Source organism: Notamacropus eugenii, chromosome 3 (genome assembly GCF_028372415.1).
Source record: "Notamacropus eugenii isolate mMacEug1 chromosome 3, mMacEug1.pri_v2, whole genome shotgun sequence".
NCBI classification, from domain to species: domain Eukaryota; kingdom Metazoa; phylum Chordata; class Mammalia; order Diprotodontia; family Macropodidae; genus Notamacropus; species Notamacropus eugenii.
In genome coordinates, this window is record NC_092874.1 from 17,755,460 (window position 1) to 17,778,216 (window position 22,757).

Here is a 22,757-nt window from a genome sequence, read left to right on the forward strand (position 1 = left end):
GGCCAGCCCCGGCCTAGAATGCTGTTTTCATAAAGGGTAGGTGAGGTTGAGTCCTCATGGCAATAGCAGAGCACAGGCTTGGACCCTCTGGAGCAGTGACCCAGAGAGGGGCGGAGCGTTAGAGTTTTCTGATGAGTGTAGGGTGCGCTTTCTAGGACAATCTGTAATTACAATGAGGTAATACCAAATCCACTACCACCCGAGGAAGGCAAGCAGAATGGTCCATCCTGTATGCCTGAAGAACAGGGAGCCGACAAAGGCTCTTCCACCAGAAAAAATGCTCCATGTACAAAAACGGTAACCAGAGTGTAGAGTGAGCTGTGGTTAAATCTTGGTCCCTCGGCAATAACCGACATTTGTATTATCCTTACTATTCTGAATAAATTCCGATGACAGCCCTATTTCATTTCTTCATTCAGTGTGGAGGCCAGATGGCATCAGAATCATTCACTGCACCTTGTTGTGCTTAATTACTACAATCAACACACTATTTTCCAAATTAATCATAACAAAGTAATTTCATTAGGAACACAGCAGGCTGTTGAATTATTAGCATCATAACAGTTTGCAAACAATTAAACTTTATTTGAACCTTAAAAATTTGCAGAGTGGAACATTATTGTAAGATCTAATGGTAACAGCGTACAAATTCAGTACAGTGCAAATAATCGCGCAAAATGCTACATAAAATATGACTTACAATCACCTCTGAAAAAAATTCGTTCTCTATTCATAGAAAAACAAATGAAAGCGAAGCAAACAGAATGAAAACGCAGCAACTGGCATCTTTTTTAATCCAAGTTGTTTGAAATCGCATTAAGGACATTATGCTGGACTTGAGTGTATAAGGCAGTCAAGGGCGTAAAGGAAACTTTTCCCCATGATATACAAATGATCTCATCCAGCACCCATACACCCTCAGACCGGGATGTAAGGACACAGCCATGGGGATCGTGATTCTCCTGTAAATGTCATGTACCCCCCTCTTCCCTCCCCCAAAGGGCCCCAGGAAAATGGCAGTGGAAGCTGGGCCCTTCACGCCACCATTAACGGGAGAATGTCTGCACAGACATTGTTATTCATCGGTTGGCAAAGGACTCCCTCTCCTGGATTAACAGTAAAGAAAAAAAAAAGAGGAAGGAATTCTCCAAATGTTCTAAATTAGAGATGACTGTAGCCCAGGTGGGGGAAGGGTTTCAAAATGGTTCCCCATGTGATGAAAATCTGCTGCCATCTACTGGCCCGATGTGGCAACGGGAAAAGCTTCCCAGGCCCCAGGCCCCAGGCCTGTCCCATCTGCCTCACTCCACCCGGGTGATCTTAGCAACTTAACTTGGGAAATCAAGTTGGCTTTGCCTCCTGATGTGGAAATTTCTCTCCAGGTCAAGGTCACCTATTTTTGCTAATTTGGTTTAGTTGCTCAAATAGATCTGATTTTTTTTAAGACTAAGATGTTATTTTTTTCTAAATTAAAGTGAAAAGCAATTTATCCTTTGTTATTTTTACATGCAAAATTAATGAAGAGTTTGATCACAAATACACGTTTGCCAATTTCACAGTGATGAGGATGAAGATGAAATATTCCCAGAAGCTTCAATATTGCTCATTCCTGTCATTTTGAAAAACATTTTTGTATTGTTTTTTAAAAGGAAACAGGGGGAAGGCTGCTTTACGTCCACAATTCCCTGGGAGCGTAGGAATGAAAGACCAGGGAGCTGACATCTAACTTGATGATTCACCAACAAGGGGTCAAGATCTCTTGTAAAGGTTTTTCCAATCCCCTCAGAATTGAGGGGCATTTTGAACCCCTATCTTAAAAGGTGGGCAGCAGGCCATCACTCCACTGTGAGGCTAATATCACCACAGGTCTACCTGCTGGTGAACGAATGTTCTAGAAGTTTTTGGCACTTTTCTCATCAATAAGTGAGAGGACTGGAGCAGGTGATACCACAACCCTGTCCAACTCTAAACAACACAGTCTTTCATCATCTAGGAATGAGCTCACAGGTCAAGGGAGGTATCTAAGTTCAAAATGACCAGCTAGCTTCTTTCACTGAATACAAAGTGAAAAGCTATCTCATGACGGCAGTGGGAGCTCTTCTAGTGAATGGGGGAGAGTACATTCAAAAGTGATGCAGCTCCAATGTCTCCGTAAATAACCCAAATGATTTTTAATGACAAAGGGCTTTGGGTGCTCATCAAACAACACATCTCATAGAAACTGACAGTACACTGTGTTTTTCCATTCCAGTGTTTTTCCTTCTTGTGGTCACATTTAATATGATGCAAATTTGCCAATAAGGCATAAATTCTTTCGTGATAAAAGGTCACTACTATGTGAAATACCAAAATAAATCACCCCCAGCACTTTATCACACCCTCTGAGTGCAGAGGGCCCACTTTAAAACTTGCCTCATTAAGATACATTAAGTGGAAATGTCGGTGAAATTAGACATCATGGCCACAAAACTTCCCTTATCATGAGTAATGGGAATTACAAGACCCCTGATAAGAATGATCATTTGCCATTTCAGAAACAGTGTTGGGTTCTTCCACACAAAGCAGCTGAATAAATAAAAACTACAATCACTTCTCAAGCAGCACAGCAACAAGTATAATAGTTCTACTGCATCTAACAGATTGCCACGCATAACTTTCCTTTAGCTTAGGATCATTAAAACACTAAAGGAGGAGAGTATAAAACCACAGGCAAAGATGAATGGAAAGAAGACGCTGACGACTTTCTGAGACATGGAGAAAGGAGAGACGTCGTCCCTCGATGCGTGGGTGATCTTGCAAAATCCACAGCGTCTCTTGGGTACGTGAAAAGACAAGCTCCGACTTCTCTCTTCACTTCTAAATGTTAGGATTTGCTGATCAGAAAAAAAGCATTGTTTTCCAATGTGATTCAGGAGCTCACCAACAGGGCTATAAGCTTGATTTCTACAAAGAAAAGGTAGATGAGACAAGTAGCTAGCTACTTCTAAGAAAAATTTCACAAAGCATTTTTTAATTAAACATTTTTTTTCCAAGGGTGGGAAGAAAACAATCTTTGACAGACCTACTACAACAGTTTCAAAAGACAGAAAGACGTTAAAAAAAAAAACAATTCAGAACAAGAGAACATATGAGCCATTACAGAAGATTGGATTAAAATGTACTTACCCAGGACTCTCAGATATCATACATCTCCATTATGTAGGCTTTAGGCACCAAGCCAATGGTCCCCTTCATTTCTCCTACCCACCAGCCAAATCTGCCGTAGTCCTAATTGAAAACAATACGCAATGTTAACCTTTAGTCAGGGTAAATGCAACCCGGTTGGTGAGCAACTTCTTACAAACATTTTCTTCTTTTATAAAGTTAGGGCTTGACCTGAAAATGGAAACATTAGGATCTTTTTGCTTCTGGGCACTTTCAAAAATGCTGTGAGGCAAAGATTTAAATGAAGGTACAGGACAATGAGGACTTATTACTCCCACGTAGAGAAAAGAAAATGGACGCATCCAGTACACAGGAGCCACATCAAGCACGCCCGCCACCCCATTAGGGAACTACCCCTTTCTTCAGGCTTTTGTCCAAGGCTTCAATTCCAACTTTTATGGGATTCTTAAAGAACTCTGAAATAGCAACTTCATGAGAGATCCCCAACCTCAAGGCATAAGCAGAGGATGTGAAAGAGGCTGAAATGTGCAGGTGGGGCCTGCTTTCTCTGGTTTGTTACAGAAGTGTAAGATAGGATAAGGGTGCAGAGATTATTCTTGTAGCCAGAGAAGTCTTGGCTTCAAAAACATAAATAGAAAAACCAGATGGACTCAAAGAAAAAAAAAACCAATACAAAACCTCACAAGAGGCATGGGCAGAAGGAGCTGCAGTTCATGTATAATGAGTGTGGCTGATGGAGCATGAACTACTCAAGAAAGCAAGGTAAAAGTGAAGTTGGAAGAACTGTTGCCACTTTAAGGCCAGAAAAAATAAGAATATCTCTAAAAATTTTAATGGGAATATAGGATTATATTGAAAAAAATGGATTCCCATGAGGAGTTTCAGAAATCCATCCAAGTGTATGAAGAGAGGTAAGTAAGCCTGTCCTCAGCCACTCCCTCCAGCCACGCTTCTTCCCCACCTATGTGTCGGGATGGACTCTTACTTTAAATCTGTTTAATTTTAGTGTGATACATAGAAAATAAATTGAATTACAAGTTTCAGGAGATAGATCTTCCAAAAGCAATCCCCTTCAAGAGCACTAAGGGATCTCAATTTAATTCTTTTCTGTAAGATAAATATTTTAAAATCAATGCCAACAGCAATTCAATTGATTATGACTGTTCCAGCCTCCCAGACTCATGGATACATACGTACAAATAACGCTTCAGGGAGGGAGGGGCAAAAGGAATTCGGAAATTAAACTTGCAGTGGGCTGAATATTAAATCGGTCCATATTAAGGGAAAAACCAATCCAACTGACCCAGTGTGAGCACGTGCAACCTAGTAACAGGAAGGTAAGAGGGGAGTGCTGAGCCTTGGGCTTCTCCCACAGCGTCAGGGGGGTCAGAGGAGACCCTGCAAGCAAAAAGAGAGAAGATGAGGACTTTCCCTAAACATGGGGAAGAGGCATAAAGCTGTCAGAACAAGGTCTTATTTGACACCTACTTTTCAGAATATTATTTTTACAAGCAGAAAAGGATGGAAACAGAGGAATTCACAAATGATGAACACCCGGTGACAGAAGCCGTGTGTGGCCTGGAGACGAACCAGGTCTGAATGAACAAGAGACGGCCGGTACCATGAGCACAGTGGACCAGGTGGAGGGCAAATGTCTTTTCTGCAAGCCCCTGAAAGATGATTCTCACTGCCAAACGGCCATTATCATTATTTTTATTACTGCTCTTGAGAACTGAACAGAAAGTCAAAAGCCCCATGTTAGAGACTCACCCGCACCCGGTGACTGGATGACTGTGGGCAATTAACAGCCTCAGTTTCCTTGTCTCTGAAATGGGCCATGGTAAGACTTGTACAAGATTGTTGAGTGGATCAATGTGAGCCAATCCAATCCAATAAACATTTATTATCATTACCCAATTAAGCACCTACAGTGTACGAAGATCATGATTTGCGGAAGTCCCCTGTAGACAGCTATTATCGATATCGACAGACATCTACTGAGTGCCAACTGTGTGGGCCTGGCCCTGTGCTAAGCACTGGGGATACACAAAGAGACAAAAGTCAGTCCCTGGCCTCCAGAAGCTTACAGTCCAGTCTGATTATCATGGCCCATCTCATCACTAAGTGGGTATTTTCAACGTAAGAAACATGACCGTGGGGACGCTTCTGATTTCCCCTCTTTGGCTGCATTCTGTGGAGGAGTCGGGTGGCCTGGGGGCAGAGTGAGCAGGACCCACTCTTCTTCAGCCTCGGCTCCCTCATTTGTAAACAGGGGACGACAATATCACCCCCCTCCAAAGAAACCATAGTTGTATAACGCTTTGCAAACCTTAAGGAGCCATATAAACGATAGCTATTATTATTATTTCCCAAGCTTTACAAATACTAATCCATGTAACACTCCTTTCCTTGTTCTCGTTAGAGCAATGAACCTGATTATTTCCCAATACGTACTGCAAAATAATTTCATCTTTCTTCTAGCACACAAAGCTCTTTGAAAGAGCCTGCACTGGGCCAGGGAACAGAGAAGGCTGTAACTCCACTCCTTCCCTGGTCAGTGACACCCCCCAACCCCTCCAAACCTTCCTATGGACTAGTTTGTATTGGTCTGATCAACTCCAGTCCAGGCCCAACATCGTGATGCCATTCTGGTCTTCTCTGAGAAAGGATGGCAATCAAGCAATCGACTTATCCTTCCATCTACAAAGGCCTGTTGCCTCGGGCTATGACCCATAAAAGTGATGCCCTTGTGTAAAGAGTGAGGGTAGTAAAGACTGGCTGAACGCATTGGGGCCCAAACAGGATTCTGGGGAACTACTTTCAAATCAGGGTTTAAAATGTTCATGTTAAAATTAATACCGGAGAAAAACACTCATTTTTCTCATCTCTGTTCTATTCCATTCACAAATTCCACTTCTGACTAAAGGCATAATCTCCCTTTTAAAAAGTCAACTCAAGCTCATTATGCTGGATTTAAAGAAACCTATTGCCAACAAATCATTCTTCCCCAAAGAAGCAATAATATGTTTCACATCGTGTAGGATCCGATGGCATGGGTCAACCAATGAGATTCATCAAGTAGAGAGCCACAGGAAGAAACAGCAGGGAAAGCTGCTTGTGCTATGAACTAATGACTTAAAATTCAAATGAAGGGAGGGAAAATTTTAGACTAAAATGTGTCTTGGGGGTTTTATGTAAATAAGTTAAACAAGTCAAGAAACTAGGAAATATACAGTTCCCAAAATATATACTAAAATCTCAAGAGAATTTAAATCAGAAAGGTTCATTTAAAAACACCAAATTTTCATGTCTTTCCATTTGGAAATAATTTCATTTTATGTTCCTATGTGAAGTTAAGAGATCCAATAAAATACAAGGATGTAAAAATCCAGTAAGCTAATTTATGGATTGGTGGCAGCCACTGAAGGATGTAGCCAAGCCTCCCAACATCGACGCTTTTACTTGGATCATTTCTACTCTTTGTATGAGCCTCCAGAGCCACATGAATCCCAATCAAACCATTGGCAGTCTGTAAATTGGAATGACTGTACTTCATAGGTTTCCTGGTTCTGGGAGAACGGGATTCCCAGCTTTGCCCTGAAGATTCCCTATTACCCAAAGACTCCTCCCACAAATAGACTCTACACCTTGGTTTCCCTCCTCAGCTGAAAACAAATCTGATTTTATTATTAATTATAAACTGCTTACAGTGGAGAAAATAATGTAATCAACCCAATGTCATCTTTTTGTTCGCATGCCGATGATAGTTACCGTTGAATAATGTGACACACGGGCCATTTTTTAAAAGACCTAACTCTATATACTGGCAGTAAAGAAGAGGAATAAATAGATGAACAAACCTCCCCCCTTCCTCCATTCGGCCATCTAAATCTCCATGTGTTCTTAAAGGTCAGAGCCTCCCGTCATGCACAGAGCATCAAAGAGCTCTCTGGTCCACACAAGGTCTGCCATCCAGGATCCCTCCCTCGAGTCAGCTCTTCCCATCCACTAAAATGCTAACCTAGGCAAGTGACTAGGCTTCAGGAGGCCTGATAAAATAATGAAGAGTCCTTTAATCTACAGGAAACCATTCTAGTCAATTTATAAGAAATATTGCATCCCTTTGTAAGACGTGTAATTATTTTCTATTAATCATGTGCTATAAAGCTACATTATGCGGTTATTCTGTTATCACTAGAAAGAGGCCTGCAGTCAGTTTCTGACAATGTTGGGTAATTACTAGCACAAAGCTTCCTTCTCCTCTGTGGGAACGCAGTCAAGGTCCAGAGGTGTGAGGATGCTCACCAGATGAAAATAACTCTCCAAAGAAACTCAGTATCTGCGAAATGAAGGGCTTCCAGGCAGAAAGCAATACGGCAGTAAAAGCCAAAAAAGAAAAAAAAATCAGAAAAAGTATCCAATTGTGCTGGAGAGGGAAGGTTTCCTCCCCTCCCTGCCTCCCCTAGACACTCTCTTTACAGATTTCAGTCTAATAAATTATTTGGAACCTCTCTTTTGTTTAATGGTCAAAGCACAAGGTGCCAATTAATAGTTATTAAAGCTGCAAAATAAAGTGACTGTGTCATTTTGAGAATGTTTACACAAAAGAGGAAAAGCTAGCTTAGGCAAGCTAAAGACTTTGGCCAAAGGATCAGGAGATATTTACTATTAACTGAACTGTCTCTGCTGGTGGCATATTATTTTACACCTAAGTGGGGCCACATCATGACTTAGATCCTTTTCAGACTGAGGCCATTTCTCCTGGGTTATCACGCACTTTCCAGAAACCATCTGCTCCAAAGCTTCCTTCTTCTCCTAAGGCTCTGGGGGGAGGGGAGCCCTACTTTTCCAGGCATCAGCTTTCACTATTTGAAAGCAACAGGTGCGGGACAGGTTGGGGGGGGGGGGGCCATGATGATGGCAGTCTGTTTCCCAAACATACACGAGCCCTTTGGCAAAACTGGCTACTTGTTCATTAGGAACCAGTTAATTTTCACATTATTCATCAATTTATAAGTTATCAATTCACAAGAAAAACTTTTTAGTTACCAATGGAAAAAAAATTGGGGCCTAGAGCTGAGTTTTTCCCAGAGGGCATGCGTCTTTTGAATAGGATATCACTTCAAAATTTTGAAATATTTGCCTCTGAGCTACTCTATAGAACCACTTCCTTGCTTCCCCAAAGTGCAGCTATTAAAAAAAACCAAGGACAATAAAAGTGTCCCTTTTTTACGTGGCCCCAGAAAAAAAGCAAATGAGAAACGGACAGGTCTGAGGGGAGAGAGCCAAGAAGGGGCTGCCGTGCCACATCCAGACATCGGACTGACGGCTTTAGAGTCACATTTCCAACAGAAAAGTCTGATTTCTTTGGAGCTTCAGCAACCAGGGAAGTCTAGTTTTGTGGTTTTGTTGGCAGGGAAGGGAAGGGGAAATCTCCATCTCCTATTTTGATAAGAGCCAAGTAAGCTACCAAGCGCAGTGTGGCCACAGGGGTACACCTCTGTTGGAGGCAGTCTGGGGGAGTGGAGTCATGCACACCTTGATTCAAATTCCACCTCAGACATTCACCAGCTGTATGACCTTTTCCTCTCTGAGCCTCAGTTCCCTCAATTGTGAAACAGAGATCTTCTGGGAACATTCCACAGCTAGATTAGTCCTGACAACCAGATTTAATGTGGACAGTGGGGGACTGGGGAGGGATGCTACATCATAGGATTATTTAACTTAAACTTCTGTACTTTTCAATGCCTCTGTGTGTGTATGTATATGTATACATATACACACATATGTGTATATATACAAGTGGGGATACACACATACACAGCTAGGTGGCATAGTGAATACAGCCCTGGGCCTGGAGTCAAGATTAGCTCAATTATCTGTGTGACCCTGGGCAAGTCACTTAACTCGGTTTGCCTCAGTTTCCTCATCTGTAAAATGAGTTGGAGAAGGAAATGGTCAATGACTCCTATATCTTTGCCCAAGAAAACCCCAATGGGATCATGAAGAGTCAAATACAACTGAACTGAAACATATGTGTGTATATGTGTATGTATATGTATGTGTACATGTTTATATGTATGTGCAATGTATGTGCACGTTTGCATGCATGTATAGGCATGCATGTATGTGTCGTGTGTGCACATATATGCATGTGGCTGTGTTGCTGCGTGTGTATATATGCACACATGTGTGTTGATCTATATGTACATGTATGCAGGCATGTGTGTATGTGCATATAGGTGTGTGCATGTATGTGTGGGTGTACATGCATGTGTACACATATACATGATGATGACCCCCTAAGGCTCTGAAACTCTCCAAAATGCCTTCTGAATGAGAGTCCCCTCGAATGACACTGGGGGATCCAGCACCTTCCTTTATATCACAGATCGCTTTGGCAGTCTGGTAAGGCCTATGGACCTCCTTCTCAGGATGTTTTTAAATAAATAAAATACTTGGGATTAGGAAGGAAATCAACTCTACTGAAATGCCCTTACCAGGCTGAGAAGCTGCTATTCTAATTCAGCCCCCTCCTTTTACAGAGGAGGAAAGAGAGGCTCTGGGAGACTGACTCACAGTGGCAGGAACAGCGCCAAGATTTGAATGCAGGCCCTTTGAACCCCCAATCTGTTGCATCCCAGATTCACTGCTTAGTCACTGGCCGGTGCCCAGCTGCAGGCCCTCCCTGCCTGAGCCTGTCATCGGCAGGAGGTGCTCTAGGCCTCAGACAAATTCACCAGTTGCTGCCCTGCTCATCCTGAGGACACAGACATTGGCATGGGCACTTTCTAGATGGGCCCAACGTGCCGGCCTTAGAGAGCAGGAATACTGAGGGAGGGCAATCAAGCCTCTCCCTAGAAGCAGCACTTTGTGATTCCTGCCCCATAGAAATGACTGCACTGACTTTTATGTGTGAGGGTTGTTTTCCCTAATGAAATAGAAGCTCTCTGAGGGCAAGCACTATTTCACTTTGGTCTCTGTATGTATGGAGAGGCTTCCCATCACACCTGCCACACACACACAGTAACCCTAGAACACCAGAGAGGACCAAGGGGTGTCAGCAGAAGCAGGGTGTTTATAAAAGTTTGTAAGGCAAAGAAAAGAAAGGAGGATGAACAAGTTTATCTTACCACAAGAATCAAAGGCTTGCAAAGGTTCTGTCAACCCTACCAAGACCGGTAGGGAGAGAGTAAGCGTATTTGCTTTTTAAAAAACTGTGATGTAAATGACACTTTTCAGGCTATCAGGGTACATGATAAGAATGTCCTCGCAGCAGTGACCAGAAGCATTTCAGTCTCTGGGCCTCTGCTCATCCTGCTCCCCTCCCATGGAATGGAGTCCCCTCTGACTCTTCCTGTTCCCTGCTTCCCAAATGAAGTGACCTTTCCTCGTCCCTTTCACTGGTCCCTCCTTCCCTGCCCCGCTCTGCATGTACACACAAGCACACACGCACATGTACCCCTTTCCACTATGACTCCCTCGCTGTTTTCTCTCCAAGCCCCATGTCCAGCCTGATGGTCACATCTCCAACAGCCTGTCTCCCTGGGACCTGCAGTCTCTACACACCCTAAGTTGAACCTGGCCACTCCTCCTTTGGCGCTTCCCAGTCTCCTACGTCAACTCTGACTCTTGTCTCTCCCTCTCTCCACAGTCTCTGTGGCATCTCTCCCCACTTTGATGATCACAGGCAACCACCACCCGCAGTCCCAGGTTAGGAGCTCATACTGCAGCGGCCTCCTGACTGGACTTTCTAGTCCCTCTTCCTGGCATCCTGCCTGGCTCATACCACCCTTCCGCTCCCTCCTTTCAATTCCTCTCACTGGAGCCATTCCTTAGCCGGATATTTCTGGATCCCCATATCTGGCTCTAACCTGCTTCTCCAGCCTTACTTCATATGCCTCCATCCCTCCCACCCACCCCACACACACTACGGTCCAAGTGCAGCCCAACTGGAGGGCTACCAGCCATTCTCCAGCTTCGCTCTACTTTCCTGAGGTTGGGAGAGGGAGAAAGGTTGAGATAGGCAGAGTACGAACCTCCCTCTTCCCCCATCCTGTCTTTCTCATCCTGTCTCCCTGCCCTGGACAATGAGAAGCAAGGCCGGCTCTACTTGGGATCTTTAGACTTGCTTTCCATTCTCTGCCTGGTTTTTCTTTCAGTCTTGGTTCCTCTTCCTGTTCATGGGGCCTGACTCTCCACAGTCCCATCAGGCCAATGCTTTCCCAAGAAACCCCATCTCCTGCCATGCTTCACTATTGGGTCAGCTGCCCATTTGCCTACCCCATGGTTACTGTCCCTTCCTCCCCCCTGCTCCTTGGTCAGGCTCCTTGTGCTCAGAGGACTCCTATAGGCAGATCCCAAGCCCTTCGGATCAGTAAGGGAAGGGCAGGGTTGAAGCTGCTCATGATTGGCTGGGCCATCCACCCCCCAGGGGGCTAGTCAGTTGGGCTGGGCGAAGGCTGAAGGAGCAAGAGCCCCTCCTAAAAGGTCCCATCAACTGATCTAAAGCCAGAGTAAAAGAAGTGAGAAGACCTTGAGTGCCTCTGTAGACATCACTACTGAGTGGTTCAGCCAGCCAACCAGTGTCTGTGACGTCCATGGTCACGCATCTCTAAAAAGTCATCTCATCTCAGGCCCAGAAGAGGTGGCAGAGTATGAGAGCAGACCCTGAGAGTATGGTTTTGGAGGGGGGGGGGCTCCTTCCATCTTCCTAGAACCCTGAGACAAGTCCTAACTTCCCCCTGCATAAGCCACCATGGCTGAGCTTCTGGTCAGAGCCTGAGACCTTCCCAGCTCTGTGGGAGCGAGCAAAGATGAAGCCCTGGAGGGAGATCTGAATAGAGGCCCTTTAAATGACCAAATGTGCATATATTAAAGGCCTGTTGTGTACAGGACATTATACTCAACAAAAGCTAGATAAAATTGGGTGCTAAACCTCATTGAGCTTACATCTAGGTCAGCTCTATGCAACATGTACATGGCCTGTGTATGATGCTCTACTTGGTTTGGTGGGTAGTTCTCAAATGTCCTTTCTCCTCCAATCTACTGTCCAACAGGTGCCAAAGTGACTACATCCCACTCCTCAATTTTAAGTCCAGTGTCAAACAGAAATCCCTCTGTTGGGCATTTAAAGCTCTTTCAAGCCCCCTTTCGAGGGTCACACAGGACCCCTCTCTATATGGTCAATGGTCTCACCATTTCGGTCTCTTGCTGGTTCTCCCTGTACTCCTTACAGTGACTGTCTATCGCCTTGCACCTCCCCTCTGCTGCCCTGCACAAGAATGGCTGGTTTCTTTCCAGACTCTGTCTAAGTGACCTGTTGGGCAGGAAGGAAGGCCTATCCCAGGGCCCAGGTACCTCACACACCAGCCTGGCAGCCCCCTTCACCGAGGCCGAGACCCCCTTCCATTCAAACAATAGGCAGAACTTTGTCTTTTGTACCTGTGCCCAGCAAACAAAAGAAACTGAGCAAATGCTCAGTGTTGACTATTGTGTTCAGCACAGTGTCCTTCTTTCAGTAGGGACCTGAGTCTTCCACAACTCCAGTGTCTTCTGTGTTTTCCCATCATTTTTCAGGGGCTGCTTGCCTTACATGTTGGGGGAAGTGTACCCCCCACCTGTGGAGCCATTGCCTCTTGTGTGCTTGCGCCTGTAGCCAGGTCAGCTCAGGATTGTGGGCATGTCCAGAGGGTACCCGCTCATGATACTATTAACCAAATGCAACCTGACACAAACAAATGCAAAGGCAGTGGATAGCAACAGGTGGAAGTATTCCTCCTTCCCCCAACAACAAGGTAGAATGAATGGTGGGGAAACAGACTGTCCTTGGTTAAAGTAAATAGGTTCCCTGTCAGCAGACAAGGTCCATATGCTGTAAATGGAGCTGTCCTATGGAACTGTCTGATCTGGGGCCCAGAATGGGTTAGATGATGACAGATAAAAAGTTAGGAGAGCCAAAGTTCACTCGGTAATGCTCTACGCTAATGGACTGCCATCAATTTTTTTGTATATTTTCAAACAAATAAACAAAAAAGGCAACTCAGTCTTTCTATTCTCATAATGTGAATCAAATGATCAGGGGTGAATGCGATGAACCAACTATTAGAAAAAGGCGACCCCGTTATTTAAGACTTAGCCAACAGACGACAGAACTTCTCACTTTGCTTTGGGCCCCTATACCAAGGCTTTGCCCATCCCACTCCTCAGTATTTGGGTTTGATTTTTTACTTTTAAATTTTTAAAAAGTCTTTCAAAAGCTCAAACTCTCGTGCTCCCTCTGCCCTAGGACGCATTAGTGGAGCACATGCTTCAGGATTTTTTTCCTCATTCTCTTCTCCTCTTACTTTGGAACCAAGAAGCTGCCCCTTGTGCAGAAGACCAACTCTTTGGTAAACCACTCATGAAAGGTGAAAAAGAAGGGTGAGAACATGGTGGGCACTTCTCTGATGATTTCATGTTGGACGTGGCCCCCCCATTCAAATCTCTACCTCCCTTCAAGACTCCTTCAGGTTCCTCCTGGGGCTGGCCTTGATTCCCCTCAGGTTAGGAGACCTCCTTGCCCTGTCTAAGGACCGCAGAGAGACTTCGACCTTCTTTTCTGTTTCTCTCCTCACCTCATCATTTCCCTGATGGCAGAGACTACTTAGTAGTGTTTATTCCCAGGGCCTTACACATAGTAGGTGAATAATAAATGTTGTTGAATCAAACTGAATTTCAGGTCAAATACTCCCCCTCAGAAGCTGACACTGAAACGATAACATCCCCCCCAGTCTAGATTCATGACCATGCTGCTCTTCTGTTTTAAGCTCAAAGTGCAAACCCAACCAAGGCAGGTGAAGAAGGCTACACTTCTGTTTTAGCTTGCAGGGCTCAGTTCCTGACAATCAGTGAAAAGGTCCATCCGTCTCGAAAGGCTTGGGCTGTCTGTCCTGTTAAAGAAATGAAAGCCCAAGCTACCATTCTGAAGTGCCAACTCACTTTCTGGTGATGCAGCCTTCATTTAAAACAAATACAAACTCTGTGCTGACGACACTTGGGAATGCTCTGAATTGTGTAAAAAAAAAATCCCCAAAAAAGAAAAAAAACCTTAAATTCAAATGTTAGTAAAAATATTTTACTGTGTGGAAGAGAGAAGGCAAAGTATTTCTAGTTTAGGCAAAACCCGAGTGTCTCTAACTACTGCCAAGGAGTCCTTGGCTCCATCTTTTTGGTTTACTTAAGAGGACCAGCAGAAAAAGCCTGAATGGCCCAAGTTATAGGTTCCCCTTGTAGGGTGCACGGCCCTTGGATTGATTATCGGTAAAGCGCAAAGGTTAAAATTCTGAAAATGTCACAGACACTTTGAAGAGGGGAATGAGTTGATCCAGGAGCCCCCTGACAGCTGCTAATTAGGAAGTGTGAGAAAGGGGAGGGGGAGGGCTCCAACTCCTGACAGTTGTGTTATATAATAATACAACACACAATGTTTACTTCAGGATCAAATGCTGCTATTAGTCAACAGAGCCCCATGCATGTTAAGCCATGTGGACCTCCACTTCCCAAGTCAACTGTCCTTTGTGGTTACTGCCTTACAAGTCTTTCTCAAGAAATAAAAGCCACCCAATAAAAAATGAGAAAAGACCAAAATTCAGCTCAATCTCTAACGTCAAAGCCAATGAAAGGCTTTCGTCATTACATCCATAAATGTAGAATATTCTCAACTGAAATGAAGGACTCCTTCTGACTATCCTACAAGGAGACTGTTCTTCTAAACTCAAGAAATGTGATTTTTATGAAAACTACGTGTGCTGCTTTAAAAGAAAAGGACTAGTATCAGAGACCAAGAAGACATTCTAGTGGGTACCTAAAATCAGACAGCGTTAATTTAATATTTTGAATTACATAACACTGTATAAACAAAAATCTACGTTTATTCAAGATGTCATTTAACTGGATTCATTGGATCATAAAAGGTCATGGTGCTGACACTCTGTAGGGAGTTTTTTGAGTCCATACAGACACTGTTAAACTCAGCATCATCATTAAGTTTTTTTATGGTTGTCCCCAATTCTTGGCTGATGTAGGATAAGGAAAATAATAGCCATGGTTTAGCCAAGCTGCCTTTGATTTAACGGCACCATTTTGGATATGCCCAGCATGACAATGGTCTGCAATGCTCACCTGGCGCCACTAGATGGCATGAAAATGGTAAAGGCAAAATTTCACAGCAGCACAAAGTGGGAGTCTCAAAAAGGCAAGAATCAGGTCAGCAAATAACCAGCAACAGTAGCGACAGCTACGCCTGGGCGGGTGTGAATCCTGCATGGCCGGGGCATCGTACTAGCCCAGCCACTGGCCTGGGCCCCCTTTTAGGGAATGTACCGCTTCCTTACCAAGTCCCCCCAGTCCCTGTCCCTGTGTTGGCACGCTAAGTAAACCAGGGGCATCATCTCAGCAGCCTGTGTTAGGGACCCCTCTTGCTGAGAGATGGAAGTAGTCAGCTCCTTCCCGCAGACCGCAGTGCAGATGCCATTAGGGACACGGTCAGGAGATGGGCATCAGAGGGAGAGGGGCCAGAGCTTGGCTGCGCTCTCACCCTTGCCCTGTTCTCTTCACCCTGCATCCCCAGCGCACCTCAGACCCTAGCATTCTGTGCCTTCCTCCTGGCCAAGACTGGTCCACAGCCTCACAACCCTGCCCCTTTCTAACCCTCCCCTTCAGCTCCCTGTGAGAACTCCGGACACTCAGAGCTGGCAGAGAAGGGTGCCCCAGCCGTGATCCAGTCTGACAAGTACCCAGCCAGGGATGCCCTCTGCAGCAGTAGTATCTGCAAGCAGATGTCATGCAGCCTCTGCCTGAAACATACACAGCACCTCAGCCTAGAATGACAGGATCTCAGAGGTCATTAAGTTAACCTTCTCCATTTTACAGATGAAGAAACAGGATCAGAGAGATTAAGGCAGGAGGCGAAGACTCGGAGGGGAAGTGAGGCCCTGACTCTCCCCCCTTCAGACCACTGCATTTGTCAGGAGTCTTCTATCACATCAAAGTAAAACCCAACCCCTTTACACTCACTTTTAAACTAATCTGGGGCAGCTCGCTCCATGCCCTCTCAATCCCAGGGAACATAAATTCTTGGGGACATATGTTCCCCAAAGACTCACAGAAGCAGGCAGAAAAATAGGGAAGACAGAGAGAAGTGAGGCAGGCTGAGAGGGAGAGATGTCTGGCCAGGGCACCTCTGCCTCCTTGCTCCCTAAGGACTGGTCAGCTGGCGCTGAAGGAGTGGCTGCATCCCTCTGACTAGCCTCTTCTGAGTCATGTTGGGAAGACAGAAACCACCTCCCCTCCAGAAGACGACAAAGACGCCACACCTCTGTGATTACGCTTTAATGACAGTTCCCTGTTAATACAAAGTAATCTTCAGAGCTTAATTTCAATTACGGAACTGAGATAGGAGTATAATGACATTACCAGTCTACAAGTGATCTTGTCAGCTAAGGGCACTACCCAGAGCTCGCCTGTGGGGCACCTGACTGATAATGAAATGCCCAGGCTCTTATCTATATAATTCTCATACCGGGCAGGATTTCCCCACACAGCACAGGCTCACGGGATTTCAACAGCCTCCCAACTCACTTAAAAAAACAACAACGATGAAAACAAATTAATAAATTTTGAAAAAAAAACAATGAAAAAGAAATCTGTCCAATTTTTTAAATGGGGGGAAAATGTCCCTTACATCCATGTGCTTCTCACTGCCAATGATTTTAAACAGTAGCTGTGATTTATATGGTGGCTGGAGAGACAGCAGGCCATGGAGTTAGAAGTTTGGCTTGAGACATGCTGGCAGGGTTGCCCTATGAAAGTCCTTCCCCTTCTCAGTGGCCAGAGGCTGAGATAAGAGGAGGTGCTGGTCCATATGGTCAGCCAGGAGCTCCTTCCATCTGGGTGTGAAACCCCATGTCTTGCCTCAGTCTCTCTCTCCCCATCGGTGCAGAAAGCACTGGGGTCTAGAGTCCAAGGGCCAGAATGGACTTTATGCCTGCCCTTTGGTAGCTTAGCTAAGTGACCTTGGTCAAGTCTATTTCCTTCTCTGATCTTGATTTCCTCACCTGCAATATCAAAGGATAGACTCAAGGCAGTGTGGTACAGAGGGAAAGCTCCAGTTCCACAATCAGAGGGCTTAGGTTCAAATCCCACCTTGGAGGCTATCTACCTTTGTGACCATGGGAATCTCCTTGGACCTCAGTTTTCTCATCCGTAAAATAAGGAACTTGGATGAGTTGGCCTCTGAAGTAGTTCCTGCCGTAGGTTTAGGATCCTTAGAGACTTTTTAGCTTTCAATCCTAAAACTGTATGATTATGTAGTTATGGAAAATAGAGTTCAAATGCAGGGCCTGACACTTAGGTGGCAGCTAGGTGGCGCCACAGTGCACAGAGTGCTGGGCCTGGAGTCAGGGAGAACTGAGTTCAAATTCGACCTCGGACACTTTCCACCTGTGTGACCCTAGGCAAGTCACTGAATCTCTATCCACTTCACTTGCCTCAGCTGTGAACAGGAGATAATAACAAGAAGCATCTCCCAGGGTGGAGGCGAGGATCACAACACCTGGCACACAGTAGGTGCTTCATAAATGCTCATTCGCTCCTCTTTATCAGATGTGTGCCCTTGAGTTGGTCCCTTCTACCCTCTGGTCCCCAGTTCCTGACCTGTCCAGCTCTAGAATCTTACGTAAGAAATCATGAGGTCATTCTTCAAGAGTCCTAAGAAAGGTCCTTGAAAGGCATGGAATTGGACAACTAAACTATCCACAGGAGCCATCTGAGTGAGCTGCTGACCTGGTTAAGGAAGATTTAACTATAGGCTGAATCCTACTGTGGCAATGTTTATACACCTTCAGGAGTGGCCAGGGGAGGCGAGAGGCTAGATAGGAATCTCTTGAGGGCAGGTCCTAGATTGTATCACCCTGGAGCCTCAGATTCTCAGTAGATGGTGACTGAATGAAACTGAACCAGGGTGTCAGATGGGTTGTGTCCCAAAAGTCTTGCTACTTTTCAAATAGCTTCCCTGAGCACCAAACAGCCCCTAAGCCTTTGCTCTGTGATTGACAGAACACTTTCTCTGCTAAGAGCTTGAAGTGCTTTCATATACATCGTCACATTTATTTCTACAACATCCCTATAAAGTAGAGAGAGGAAGATATTATCTCTATATTACAGTTGGAGAAATTGGGATGTGGAGATGCATCCAATCCAAGGTCAGGGAGTTAATCAGTGCCAGACTCGGGACTCTAAGCCAAAACACAGTCAAGACATTATACATTTAAGAACTGAACGCCTCTGCATAGTCCCATAGCTTAAGAAACCTGAAGAAAGAAAGTTTGGTATGACCTAAAAGCACAGAACCATTACCGTATTTTATTTCCATGCATGCATATGTATGTACGCATGGGTGTATCCCCAGCTAAACAATTCACACAACTAAAAAATCCCCAAATCTGCTGGAATTAAAAAAAAACAACACATTAACTTTAAATGGCTGGAACATTCACTGTGTTTACACAAAGATGAAAAATTTGTTGTATAAACAGTACTTCCAGGAGTGAATGGCATACCAAGTCAGAATACACATAGAAGAATGAAAAAGGAAAAGGAAATAAAACCAGAATAAATAACAGAAAACTTTACAATAAGAACTTTCACCTAAGTACATTGTTTCTGGATAAGTCAGTTAATGGATCTTCGCCAAGATCCAGAGTGACGGGTAAACATACTTTTAAGTTGAATCCTGTTATCTGATTGTGTTTAAAATTTGATTATACTTCACTTGACAAAATAATTAATTATTGTGAACTTCTAATTGTTAACAAGGCCCTTGGAGAATGCCAGTGGGTATATTTTTTCCCCATATTGTATAATCAAACATTTAAAGCTGAATCCCCCCACACCCCACAGCCATCAATTTTCGTAGCCTACCTTGCTGAGAATGTAGATAACGTCACCACGTTTAAATGACAGCTCATCAGGAACAGCCCCTGTGCAGTCCCACAGACCTTGGTAAAAATTAGCATAATCAGTGCTTTTATCTGCTGGGAAGGAGAAAGAGGAAACATGAGTTATATCTCTCATGTAACAAGACCTCATTTTTTATTAACCAATTAGCAATGAATGCTCCAAATGCAAACCACTCACATTTTTTTTAAAAGAATCTTGACCCAATTCAAAGATTTTATGTGAAAGAATTCTGCTGACATTACATTATTTTCCCAAAAGTTACACTTTTCAGCATCTAAATTTCACTTGCTATTTTCTAAGGCATGAAGCCAGATCAGATTCTGATGAAACCAGCCTCAAAACTCCGCCTCCGTGACATTTTACGCAGCCAGCTGGGTTTGTCTGCATCTGACTCAGAAGATAAATATGTTATACCATGTAATGAGCAGTATTTCAAGAAGGGACTAATAGTAATTTGTGAAATAACCATCTGTAAGATTTGGGACACCGGATAGAGAAAAGGATAAATCTAAGCCACACCTAGTAGCCTGGTACTGGAGGATTAAGGAAGAAGCCCCAATCCCCCAACCCTCTCCCTATCCTGGTGACTCTGGAAGTGCCCAAGGTGGAACTGCATCTTTCGACCTATGTTTTCAGCAGCTTCACTTTACGAGTCTCAGCTCTGCATACACATGCAGCACACACGGGCATCCCAAACTCATCCTTCTACCGCCATAAGCACAATGGATGTGCTGTGTTCAAACTGCCATACAGCCCATTAACTGATTGATTATTCAGCACTCTTTGCTCTGTAATGCCACAATAACAGAGTAATAAATGCTTTGTCAGGTGCTCACGATGCCACGGACATCTCTGGAAACCCACAGGACAGAGCTAAAGGCAGTGGGGCCTCTGCTACTTGGAAAATGGCTTCCTGTTTTTAATTCCATGATAACTGAGTCTTGATGTGTCAGCTCAAAGGTAATAGAAGTCCTACCAGGGAGCTGACCACATGTCCAGGAGCCAGACAGAACATGTGAGTGCCCCCACAGGGACGGCATCTTGGAACACAGGAGGATAAAGAGAAGGAAAGAGGCTGCATCCGGGACTGTCACCTGGGTTGTGTGACACTGCTCTAAGCAGCAGGCTCACTGGCGATCAGCACTGACTGGGGCATTGGGCTGGGAGTCTATCATATCAAGTTTAGAATTTTGAACAAAGGGTTAAGATGATAGGAAGTGAATGAAATCTTCTTCAATAACCAAAACGTCCAAACCGAATGGTGCAAATCACCCAAGTTTAGGAGCCTGGAGAACTAGCGTTCCTGTCCCACTGTCCTTCTGAAAAAGCAAACATACCAAGGCACTGGTTCCCCTGACCACTCTCTAGCACCAAGTTTCTTTTTCTTACTTTCTCAAGAAGAAAAAAAAGTGAAACACTCTTGACATCTCTGCATTAATCTTCTGAGGACTCACCATTGGCTGCAGCAAGAGGAAGGGGTGAAGCCTGGGAGTCCAGGCAGGCCCCAAGAAGGCCCTTCATCCCTAATTCTCTTTATTCAACAGCCCTGACCTGCATCTTCTCTGGAAGGACACTAGAGGGCACTCGGGCTGGTCACATTATCACTCCAAAACACTGGATTTTTTAAAAATTACTTAGCAACAAAGTGGCTGATTTCTTTAAAAAACATTTATTCAGCCTGGGGTGGGAAACCTGCAGCCTTGAGGCCACATGTGGCCCTCTAGGTCCTCAAGTATGGCCCTCTGACAGAATCCAAACTCCACAGAACAAATGCCCTTAATAAAAGGATTTGTTTTGTAAAACTTGGACTCAGTCAAAAGGCTGCCCCTGAGGACTAGAGGGCCACATGTGGCCTCAAGGCTGCAGGCTCCCCACCCCGATACAGACAAATGAAGATCTGGAAGTTGTGGCAGCATAGGAACATTAGGAACAGGGGCTAAAGGGATCTCAGGTTGGGTCCTGCACAGTAGGGTGGTGTCAATTTAAAGATCAAGGCCCTGGACTCAAGAGGAAGTTCTATCATGCATCTCCTCCTCACCTTCTACCTCCCAATTAGCTGAGGGCCTTGTTATGAGTCTTTCCCTCTCCTCTCTCCAGCCCCCTATTAGCAGAGGGCCCGATTATACATCTCCCCCTTTCTTCTGTCTTCCCAATTAGCTGAGGGCCCCATTATGTACCCCCTTCCTCCCCCCATCAACTGAGGGTCCCATCATGCATTTCTCCTCTCCCTGCCCCCCTCCAATTAGCTGACAAAGAGTAGTGTTTCCACAGACCTCTGCCCTCTGCTGCCCAAGCCTTAGCCCGGAACACTGAAGCCACAGATTCTGGCTGAGAACTAGGGCAAAGGCTTTTTTCTGATAGAGCCACAGAATTCCCAAGGGCTTTCCCAGATATCCCTGCTGCCTTTTCTTCCTTTCACACTTGCAACCACAAGCCACTTCCCCTTTTCCCCAAATGGATTTGCAAAGAAGAGGGGATGGTTTGAAAAGGAAAGTCCATGGTGATTTTTAACATATAATCCTTATCACGTTGGGGTCTCTTTTCCTGTGGATGCGCTTGGTGAAGTTCCCATTAAGACTAATGGGAGTTACATGAGCACATCAAGGGGAAGAGAGACCCCCACTGTGTGCAAGATGCCTCTTTCTCGATGTGCACCCTGAGCATTTCATTAAATCTCAGAGCTGGGACCCGGCCCTCGCCCTGAAGTTCTTCCTCCCAGCCAAGACCAGCTTCTTTTCCCATATGGGAAGCCAGGGTTGGTGGCAAGTCAAATTTTATGGAAACATGAATATTCCCAACATGCACAAAACATGCACTAAGATTCCAATGCCCTCAAACACTGCTAGGTATAAAGCAGTGACAAGAACGTAATCTTTGAGGGAGAAGATGCCAGGCAAAGTGGAACCACAATCACCTTCATCTTCCTGGGAGGGCGGTGAGTGAGTGCTAGACATGAACTGTGAATATGAAAAATTAAGTCTAGGAACCATTCCAATGTCTGGGGACCATGCACATCCCTGATTATTAAAGAAAAAAATGTTGCCATACACCTACATTACATTAAGGGCAGACACATCCTCGGAAACAGTATTTCTTAAGCGAAGCTCCTTCCAGAAAGGAGTTGGTATTGTTTACTATGATCAAGCCATACGAGATAGATGGACCAGAAAGAATCCTGGAGCCCAGCCTGAGGATGCCACCCCTGGGTCGGTGTGCACACTCACACACAAATTCAATCTGCCCAGTGCTTTTCGTCCTGGATATGGATTACTGATTCCTTCTGGTTGACTCCACATACTGACAGACTGCCCAGATGAGGTGAAACACCTCCTCATATCTTACACCGTTAAGAATACACAGCCGCAAAAGAAACCGAAGTGAACGCTGAGGCCTGTCCTTCCTCTCTCTCCTTTAAAAAGTCCAGGATGCCAGGAAGGTCCCATGATTGTGATGGGAGTACAAATTCACAAATTCTGAATAAGTCTCAACTACTGACAAACATTTACGACGTTGGACTTTAGCAATAATGAAATGGATTTCCAAGTTTTCATGTTTCTGAGCACACACCCACAGGCCATGCAAGCCGATAGCAT

At 44.7% G+C, this 22,757-nt stretch overlaps 1 protein-coding gene across 5 annotated transcripts in view; it reads right to left on the reverse strand.

Moving 5' to 3' along the window:
- Positions 1–564: 564 nt before the first annotated feature.
- SKAP2 (src kinase associated phosphoprotein 2) overlaps positions 565–22,757 on the reverse strand; it is a 185,076-nt gene continuing 162,883 nt past the window's right edge. For 2 of the 5 annotated variants that reach the window (XM_072650985.1, XM_072650989.1), the window contains 3 exons: positions 19,126–19,238; positions 3,166–3,267; positions 565–2,943 (listed from right to left, as the gene is read on the reverse strand). In XM_072650985.1, the coding sequence (XP_072507086.1) occupies positions 3,175–3,267; positions 19,126–19,238 (206 nt within the window). In that variant the 3' untranslated portion in view covers positions 565–2,943; positions 3,166–3,174. The remainder of the gene's footprint in view (positions 2,944–3,165; positions 3,268–19,125; positions 19,239–22,757) is intronic. The other 3 variants (XM_072650988.1, XM_072650987.1, XM_072650986.1) reach the window with 3 other exon arrangements.